General features: G+C 36.9%; 1 protein-coding gene across 14 annotated transcripts in view; it reads right to left on the reverse strand.

Annotated features, from left to right (window-relative positions):
• Positions 1 to 11,007, reverse strand: part of adgrl2a (adhesion G protein-coupled receptor L2a) — a 218,437-nt gene that overhangs the window by 48,325 nt on the left and 159,105 nt on the right. For all 14 annotated transcript variants that reach the window (XM_061975454.2, XM_061975464.2, XM_061975455.2 and 11 more), the window contains 4 exons: positions 10,072 to 10,194; positions 9,783 to 9,982; positions 8,589 to 8,762; positions 1,735 to 1,941 (listed from right to left, as the gene is read on the reverse strand). In XM_061975454.2, the coding sequence (XP_061831438.2) occupies positions 1,735 to 1,941; positions 8,589 to 8,762; positions 9,783 to 9,982; positions 10,072 to 10,194 (704 nt within the window). The remainder of the gene's footprint in view (positions 1 to 1,734; positions 1,942 to 8,588; positions 8,763 to 9,782; positions 9,983 to 10,071; positions 10,195 to 11,007) is intronic.

An 11,007-nucleotide genomic window follows, 5' to 3' on the forward strand; every position in this document is an offset into this window, starting at 1 on the left:
GTAGCTTTAAGAGACATGTGTCATGTGACTGTAGCTTTAAGAGACATGTGTCATGTGACTGTAGCTTTAAGAGACATGTGTCATGTGACTGTAGCTTTAAGAGACTTGTGTCATGTGACTGTAGCTTTAAGAGACATGTGTCATGTGACTGTAGCTTTAAGAGACATGTGTCATGTGACTGTAGCTTTAAGAGACTTGTGTCATGTGACTGTAGCTTTAAGAGACTTGTGTCATGTGACTGTAGCTTTAAGAGACATGTGTCATGTGACTGTAGCTTTAAGAGACTTGTGTCATGTGACTGTAGCTTTAAGAGACTTGTGTCATGTGACTGTAGCTTTAAGAGACATGTGTCATGTGACTGTAGCTTTAAGAGACTTATGTGACTGTAGCTTTAAGAGACATGTGTCATGTGACTGTAGCTTTAAGAGACATGTGTCATGTGACTGTAGCTTTAAGAGACTTGTGTCATGTGACTGTAGCTTTAAGAGACATGTGTCATGTGACTGTAGCTTTAAGAGACATGTGTCATGTGACTGTAGCTTTAAGAGACATGTGTCATGTGACTGTAGCTTTAAGAGACTTGTGTCATGTGACTGTAGCTTTAAGAGACATGTGTCATGTGACTGTAGCTTTAAGAGACTTGTGTCATGTGACTGTAGCTTTAAGAGACTTGTGTCATGTGACTGTAGCTTTAAGAGACTTGTGTCATGTGACTGTAGCTTTAAGAGACATGTGTCATGTGACTGTAGCTTTAAGAGACTTATGTGACTGTAGCTTTAAGAGACTTATGTCATGTGACTGTAGCTTTAAGAGACTTATGTCATGTGACTGTAGCTTTAAGAGACATATGTTATGTGACTGTAGTTTTAAGAGACTTGTGTCATGTGACTGTAGCTTTAAGAGACATTTGTTATGTGACTGTAGCTTTAAGAGACTTGTGTCATGTGACTGTAGCTTTAAGAGACATGTGTCATGTGACTGTAGCTTTAAGAGACATGTGTCATGTGACTGTAGCTTTAAGAGACATGTGTCATGTGACTGTAGCTTTAAGAGACTTGTGTCATGTGACTGTAGCTTTAAGAGACTTGTGTCATGTGACTGTAGCTTTAAGAGACTTGTGTCATGTGACTGTAGCTTTAAGAGACATATGTCATGTGACTGTAGCTTTAAGAGACATGTGTCATGTGACTGTAGCTTTAAGAGACTTGTGTCATGTGACTGTAGCTTTAAGAGACATGTGTCATGTGACTGTAGCTTTAAGAGACTTGTGTCATGTGACTGTAGCTTTAAGAGACATGTGTCATGTGACTGTAGCTTTAAGAGACTTGTGTCATGTGACTGTAGCTTTAAGAGACTTATGTGACTGTAGCTTTAAGAGACTTGTTTCATGTGACTGTAGCTTTAAGAGACTTGTGTCATGTGACTGTAGCTTTAAGAGACATGTGTCATGTGACTGTAGCTTTAAGAGACTTATGTCATGTGACTGTAGCTTTAAGAGACTTGTGTCATGTGACTGTAGCTTTAAGAGAGTTATTATCATGACTTTATCCCTTTAACTCTGAAGCTTGTAATAATGACAAATCAATCATACAAAATAAATAGAAATGTAATGAAAAGACAAAAACTGAAGGTTGTAATGAAAGACTAACGAGTGCAAATGAAAGAGAAGTAATAATAGAGAAGAGAGGAAGGAAGGAAGGAAGGAAGGAAGGAAGGAAGGAAGCAAGTGCTCACCCTGGGCTGGGTCATGTCCACGCCGATGAGGAAGATGAGTTCTGCCAGGAAGAGATTGATGCAGAGGTTCTTGTGGATTGTGTTGCGGTCGCTCTGAAGGCCTCGGAAGAAGCAGAAGGTGAAGATGCTGATGGCGAGACACAGCAAGGACACGGCCACGCCCACTCGACTGATCACGCCCAGCAGCAGGTCATGTGACCTGTTCACCTGCAACACAACACAATACAACAACTTTTACACAACTGCACTTACTCATGCAAATATGACCATTTAATACAACAACTTTTACACAACTGCACTTACTCATGCAAATATGACCATTTAATACAACAACTTTTACACAACTGTACTTACTCATGCATATATGACCATTTAATACAACAACTTTTACACAACTGCACTTACTCATGCAAATATGACCATTTAATACAACAACTTTTACAAAACTGCACTTAGTCATGCATATATATGACCATTTAATACAACAACTTTTACACAACTGCACTTACTCATGCATATGTGACAATTTAATACAACAACTTTTACACAACTGCACTTACTCATGCAAATATGACCATTTAATACAACAACTTTTACACAACTGCACTTAGTCATGCATATGTGACAATTTAATACAACAACTTTTACAAAACTGCACTTACTCATGCAAATATGACCATTTAATACAACAACTTTTACACAACTGCACTTACTCATGCATATATGACCATTTAATACAACAACTTTTACACAACTGCACTTACTCATGCATATATGACCATTGAATACAACAACTTTTACACAACTGCACTTACTCATGCAAATATGACCATTTAATACAACAACTTTTACAAAACTGCACTTACTCATGCAAATATGACCATTTAATACAACAACTTTTACACAACTGCACTTACTCATGCATATATATGACCATTTAATACAACAACTTTTACACAACTACACTTAGTCATGCTTATATGACGGTTTAATACAACAACTTTTACACAACTGGACTTACTCATGCAGGTTACATGCCAATAAGATGGTTTAATACAACAACGTTTACACAACTAGACTTACTCATACAGCTCACATGCCAATAAGATGGTTTAATACAACAACTTTTACACAACTGCACTTACTCATGCATATATGACCATTTAATACAACAACTTTTACACAACTGCACTTACTCATGCAAATATGACCATTTAATACAACAACTTTTACAAAACTGCACTTACTCATGCAAATATGACCATTTAATACAACAACTTTTACACAACTGCACTTACTCATGCATATATATGACCATTTAATACAACAACTTTTACACAACTACACTTAGTCATGCTTATATGACGGTTTAATACAACAACTTTTACACAACTAGACTTACTCATACAGCTCACATGCCAATAAGATGGTTTAATACAACAACGTTTACACAACTACACTTACTCATACAGCTCACATGCCAATAAGATGGTTTAATACAACAACTTTTACACAACTGCACTTACTCATGTAGCTCACTTGCACATATGACGGTTTAATACAACAACGTTTACACAACTACACTTACTCATGCAGGTTACATGCCAATACGATGGGTTAATACAACAACTTTTACACAACTAGACTTACTCATACAGCTCACATGCCAATAAGATGGTTTAATACAACAACTTTTACACAGCTGCACTTACTCATGCATATGTGACAATTTAATACAACAACTTTTACATAACTGCACTTACTCATGCAAATATGACCATTCAATACAACAACTTTTACACAACTGCACTTACTCATGCATATATGACCATTTAATACAACAACTTTTACACAACTGCACTTACTCATGCATATATGACCATTTAATACAACAACTTTTACACAACTGCACTTACTCATGCAAATATGACCATTTAATACAACAACTTTTCCACAACTGCACTTACTCATGCATATGTGACAATTTTATACAACAACTTTTACACAACTGCACTTACTCATGCAAATATGACCATTTAATACAACAACTTTTACACAACTGCACTTACTCATGCATATGTGACAATTTAATACAACAACTTTTACACAACTGCACTTACTCATGCAAATATGACCATTTAATACAACAACTTTTACACAACTGCACTTACTCATGCAAATATGACCATTTAATACAACAACTTTTACACAACTGCACTTACTCATGCATATGTGACAATTTAATACAACAACTTTTACACAACTGCACTTACTCATGCAAATATGACCATTTAATACAACAACTTTTACACAACTGCACTTACTCATGCAAATATGACCATTTAATACAACAACTTTTACACAACTGCACTTACTCATGCAAATATGACCATTTAATACAACAACTTTTACACAACTGCACTTAGTCATGCATATATATGACCATTTAATACAACAACTTTTACAGAACTGCACTTACTCATGCAGGTTACATGCCAATAAGATGGTTTAATACAACAACTTTTACACAACTAGACTTACTCATGCAGGTTACATGCCAATAAGATGGTTTAATACAACAATTTTTACACAACTAGACTTACTCATACAGCTCACATGCCAATAAGATGGTTTAATACAACAACTTTTACACAACTGCACTTAGTCATGCATATATATGACCATTTAATACAACAACTTTTACACAACTGCACTTACTCATGCATATATGACAATTTAATACAGCAACTTTTACACAACTAGACTTACTCATGCAGGTTACATGCCAATAAGATGGGTTAATACAACAACTTTTACACAACTAGACTTACTCATGCAGGTTACATGCCAATAAGATGGGTTAATACAACAACTTTTACACAACTGGACTTACTCATGCAGGTTACATGCCAATAAGATGGTTTAATACAACAACTTTTACACAACTAGACTTGCTCATACAGCTCACATGCCAATAAGATGGTTTAATACAACAACTTTTACACAACTGCACTTACTCATGCATATAATACAACAACTTTTACATAACTGCACTTACTCATGCAAATATGACCATTCAATACAACAACTTTTACACAACTGCACTTACTCATGCATATATGACAATTTAATACAACAACTTTTACACAACTAGACTTACTCATGCAGGTTACATGCCAATAAGATGGGTTAATACAACAACTTTTACACAACTAGACTTACTCATGCAGGTTACATGCCAATAAGATGGTTTGATACAACAACTTTTACACAACTAGACTTACTCATGTAGCTCACATGCCAATAAGATGGGTTAATACAACAACGTTTACACAACTACACTTACTCATGCAGGTTGCATGCCAATAAGATGGTTTAATACAACAACTTTTACACAACTAGACTTACTCATACAGCTCACATGCCAATAAGATGGTTTAATACAACAACTTTTACACAACTAGACTTAGTCATGTAGCTCACATGCACATATGACGGTTTAATACAACAACTTTTACACAACTACACTTACTCATGCAGGTTGCATGCCAATAAGATGGGTTAATACAACAACTTTTACACAACTAGACTTACTCATACAGCTCACATGCCAATAAGATGGTTTAATACAACAACTTTTACACAACTAGACTTACTCATGCAGGTTACATGCCAATAAGATGGTTTAATACAACAACTTTTACACAACTAGACTTACTCATGCAGCTCACATGCACATATGACGTTTTAAAGGCCTACTGAAAGCCACTACTAGCGACCACGCAGTCTGATAGTTTATATATCAATGATGAAATCTTAACATTGCAACACATGCCAATACGGCCGGGTTAGCTTACTAAAGTGCAATTTTAAATTTCGCACGAAATATCCTGCTGAAAACGTCTCGGTATGATGACGTCAGCGCGTGATGTCACGGATTGTAGAGGACATTTTGGGACAGCATGGTGGCCAGCTATTAAGACATCTGTTTTCATTGCAAAATTCCACAGTATTCTGGACATCTGTGTTGGTGAATCTTTTGCAATTTGTTCAATGAACAATGGAGACAGCAAAGAAGAAAGCTGTAGGTGGGAAGCGGTGTATTGCGGCAGGTGTTGTGCCAGAAAACGCACCCCCCGCCGTAGAATGCACCCCTTGACTGTTGTGCCGGATAACACAGCCGGTGTTTCATTGTTTACATTCCCGGAAGATGACAGTCAAGCTTTACCATTGGCCTGTGGAGAACTGGGACAACAGAGACTCTTACCAGGAGGACTTTGAGTTGGATGCGCAGACACGGTACCGTGAGTACGCTTCCAAACATTTGATCGCTTGCCCGTACGTGCGTGCCGCTATGTGCATGTCACGTACGTAACTTTGGGGAAATATATGTGCTGTATGAACTTTGGGGAGGTGAACGGTACTTTGGGCTGTGGGATTGAGTGTGTTGTGCAGGTGTTTGAGTTGTATTGGCGGGTTATATGGACGGGAGGGGGGAGGTGATTGTTATGCGGGATTAATTTGTGGCATATTAAATATAAGCCTGGTTGTGTTGTGACTATTAGAGTCTTGTGTTTATTTACTGTTTTAGTCATTCCCAGCTGAATATCAGGTCCCACCCGCCTCTCACAGCATCTTCCCTATCTGCCCTCTAGTCCTTCACTCTCACTTTCCTCATCCACAAATCTTTCATCCTCGCTCAAATTAATGGGGAAATCGTCGCTTTCTCGGTCCGAATGGCTCTCGCTGCTGGTGGCCATGATTGTAAACAATGTTTGGATGTGAGGAGCTCCATAACCTGTGACGTCACGCTACTCGTCTGCTACTTCCGCTACAGGCAAGGCTTTTTTATCAGCCACCAAAAGTTGTGAACTTTATCGTCGATGTTCTCTACTAAATCCTTTCAGCAAAAATATGGCAATATCGCGAAATGATCAAGTATGACACATAGAATGGACCTGCTATCCCCGTTTAAATAAGAAAATCACATTTCAGTAGGCCTTTAATACAACAATTGTAACAAACTAACTTCACGTTGGAAAGGAAAATGTTTCTAATTTGCCAACAATGAAGGTTGTAAAAATAACCATAATTTAAATGAAGTTTAGGAAGAAACATAACACAATATTTTATTAACAATCTAACTAATACGTTTTTACATCCTATCTTACTTTTACCGAATTTTTGACATACTGCATGTTTTTATACATGATGATATTTTAGTGCTTTCTGTGTTGAAGAGTATACAACTTTTTTTTTTACTTTAAAATCGATTTGATTTCATCATATTTCATATTAACAAGGCAACACATTCTAATTAAATAAAGGATCTCCATCATAATTATATACATATGTATATTTACATAAATATATATGTACAGTATATACATATATATGCATATATAAAGTGTATATACACATAAACATGCATAAACATATATACATACACATATATTTATATACATATATATATACATATTTACATACATAATAAATATGTACCGTATTTTCCGCACTATAAGGCGCACCTAAAAACCACAAATTTTCTCAAAAGCTGACAGTGCGCCTTATAACCCGGTGCGCTTTATATATGGATTAATATTAAGATTCATTTTCATAAAGTTTCGGTCTCGCAACTACGGTAAACAGCCGCCATCTTTTTTCCCGGTAGAACAGGAAGCGCTTCTTCTTCTACGCAAGCAACCGCCAAGGTAAGCACCCGCCCCCATAGAACAGGAAGCGCTTCTTCTTCTACTGTAAGCAACCACCCGCCCGTGTAGAATAAGAAAAAGCGCGCGGATATTACCGTACGTTTCATTTCCTTTGTGTGTTTACATCTGTAAAGACCACAAAATGGCTCCTACTAAGCGACAGGTATCCGGTTCATGAAAAGATGCAATCTCTCCATCCGCACACGGACTACTATTTCACAGCAACTGATATTCCTGTGAACCGCACTGTGGATACAACGGGAGCACGTACGGTGAATATTCGCACCACAGGGAATGAGAAGTCATCCTTCACTGTGGTTCTAGCTTGCCATGCTAATGGCCAGAAACTTCCACCCATGGTGATATTCAAAAGGAAGACCTTGCCAAAAGAGACCTTTCCAGCCGGCGTCATCATAAAAGCTAACTCGAAGGGATGGATGAAGAAAAGATGAGCGAGTGGTTAAGGTAAGTTTAAGTTTACGCGAAGAGGCCGGGTGGCTTTTTTTCACGCAGCTCCGTCCATGTTGATATACGATTCCATGCGCGCCCACATCACGCTGGTTTTAATATATTATTAAAGTTTGACTGACCTATTTGACTGTTTTTTTGACATTCCTTTAGCGCAGTTAGATGCGGCTTACAACACGGGGCGGCTTATAGGTGGACAAAGTTTTGAAATATGCCGTTCATTGAAGGCGCGGCTTATAACCCAGGGCGCCTTATGGTGCGGAAAATACGGTATATATATGCATATAAATATATATGTATGTATAAATGTATATATATATATATATATATATATATATATATATATATATATATATATATACTGTATATATATAAATATATATACATATACACACACACACACATATATATATATATATATATATATATATATATTTATTTATAAAACATTTTTTGTATATACAATTTCTTTCAATCCTGTTTTCATGCCACCAGAAGGATTTAGTAAAGCTGTTATAAGAGTTTATTACATAAATAATATCTTGCTAGAATGGCTTTGCATGGTAATCCGATGGAGTCCACGGGTGGGCAAAGACGTGCACCCCTAGTGGCCCCGATGGTGAGGGTCCCCGTGCCTGAGACCCCCACTCACGGTGCGGGAGGAGACGGACTTACGTTGACTTTGCGGTGCGCCATGAGCACGGCGAAGTTGGTGAGGTGGCTGCAGGAGCAGGTGGTGTGAGTCTTATTGGCCCCCAGGAGCCTGCAGCCCTGCGTGGACCAGTGGCCCATCATGCTCCTCTCCGAGTAATTCCAGAAGGAGCAGTTGGAGTTGAAGTAGTGCTCCATCTGCAAGATAACAAGAGATGGCAACATTTACCCCCCGCCTGCACACCCATTATCACTCCTCCAGCCAATCACACGCAGCCTTGAATCACAGCAATAAGCCACGCCCACAACCAATGAAAGCTCAGGAAGTGCAAAGTAATTGCTGCTACTAATCGAGCAGCTCATTTCCTTCACAATAAAAGAACCATTTATTTCCCCGTCTTGATTAAAGAAATACTTTAAAATAATCATTTATTTCCCCGTCTTGATTAAAGAAATACTTTAAAAGAACCATTTATATCTCCGTCTTGATTAAAGAATTACTTTAAAATAATCATTTATATCTCCGTCTTGATTAAAAAAATAAATAAACTTTGTTTATTGATGAATTCATCAATATGTCAGAAGCCATTTCATTGGTCCGTCTCTCCCTCCAATAGTCTTTGGTATTATGCTGAGGGCGGAAGTAGTCAGGAGTCACGCCCATATATGGTCGCGCCATCATCAGAGAATGACCAGTAAAAAGGCTTCTAATAAATCATTCCGAGGAGGCCCCGCCCACAAGATTGAAATTGAGTCGTAACAAAATAATCTTTAACCAAAACCTTAAACCAAAGTATTGACAAAAATATATTTAAGATTGATTTAAATCATGCTAGTAAGTAATTTACTGCAAGTAATCGTTATTAATGCAAATTTCAAAAAAAATTTGAGGGCGGAAGTAGTCAGCAGTCACGCCCATATATAAGCTGGACAGGACAAAAAAAAAAAAAAAAGAAGAAAAGAAAAAAAAAAAAGAAGAAGAGAGAATGACCAGTAAAAAAGCTTCTAATAAATCATTCAGAGGAGGCCCCGCCCACAAGATTGAAATTGAGTCGTAACAAAATAATTTTTTACCAAAACCTTTTTTTATAAAATATCCATCCATCCATTTTCTACCGCTTGTCCCTTTTTTGAGGTCGCAGGGGGTGCTGGAGCCTATCTCGGTGAAATGAAATCTTTGTTTTGGTGGCTTTAAAAGGCAGAAAAGTTTTCACTCACGTCGATGTGTTCCAGCGTGAAAAGGACCGGCTCGTTGATGAAAACCCGACTGGATTCTTTGTTGATGGAGGCGGCGATGACGTCCGAGTTGACCGACACGTTACGAGCGGACACCTCGCCCTCCGTCTGGAAGGTGGCGTTTTCTGTGCTGAGGAACTGGCCCAAGTTCTTGTAGAGCACAAACACCAACTTGGCAACGCCTGCACACACACAGGTGACATCATCATCATCATCATCATCATCATCAACAAAATAGTCCAACAATAATAGTTGACATTTGTTAACTCACCATTTCTACTGTTGAGTTTGACAGTGTTGGCAGAGAGTTGGATGGAGATTCCCGCCCTGTTGGATTGTGGGAACTTGAAGTCCTGCACTTGACCGTCGGTGCTCAGCACGTAGACGTCTAGAACTGCGTGAGGGGCGGAAGAAAAGTGAGCAGCTTTTCTTCTCAAACACGTCATTCATCATAACTTACTGCATCAATTCATTGCTGTCCATGCACAAGTGAGAATGCATATTTGTATGAATATTTATAAGAATATTTACATGAATATTTTAAATAATATTTATATGAATATTTACATGAATATTTTAAATAATATTTATATGAATATTTACATGAATATTTCTATTTCTATTATTTACTGGCTAACGAGTCTGCGTATGAACATGTTATCCTGCAGCAGGTCATGTTGACATGAATGTTAAGACTTTTACAAACAAAACGTCACATCATTTATCTCACTGAAACACTCATTAAACATAATAATAATACAAATAATAATAATAATAATATACAACATTTTCTTATTCCTTCCTGGTCCAAACGCTAACAGTCATTAGTGTTACATCCCAGTCACTCCCTGCAGGAAAGTAAAAAAATCCAAGATGGTTGGTCAAGAATTGTCTTTTTGTACAACCCGACTGCCCCCAAAAATGGATTTAAAATAAAAATAAAAAATAAAAAAATAAAAATATATATATATATATATATATATATATATATTTATTTTTTTTATTTATTTATTTATTTATTTATTTTTTTTAATAAAAAGAGTTTTGGGGGAAAAAAATGCAAAAGATTGAAATTAAATTAAAAAGTTATTATTTTTTTTGTTTATAAATTTAAAAAAAATTGTTTTTATGTTTTTACAAATTATTTATTTGGTTAGAAATATATATTTTTTTCTGCATTGTTTTAATTAAAATAACAAATTTGTTG

This window comes from Nerophis lumbriciformis, linkage group LG14, assembly GCF_033978685.3.
Source record: "Nerophis lumbriciformis linkage group LG14, RoL_Nlum_v2.1, whole genome shotgun sequence".
NCBI classification, from domain to species: domain Eukaryota; kingdom Metazoa; phylum Chordata; class Actinopteri; order Syngnathiformes; family Syngnathidae; genus Nerophis; species Nerophis lumbriciformis.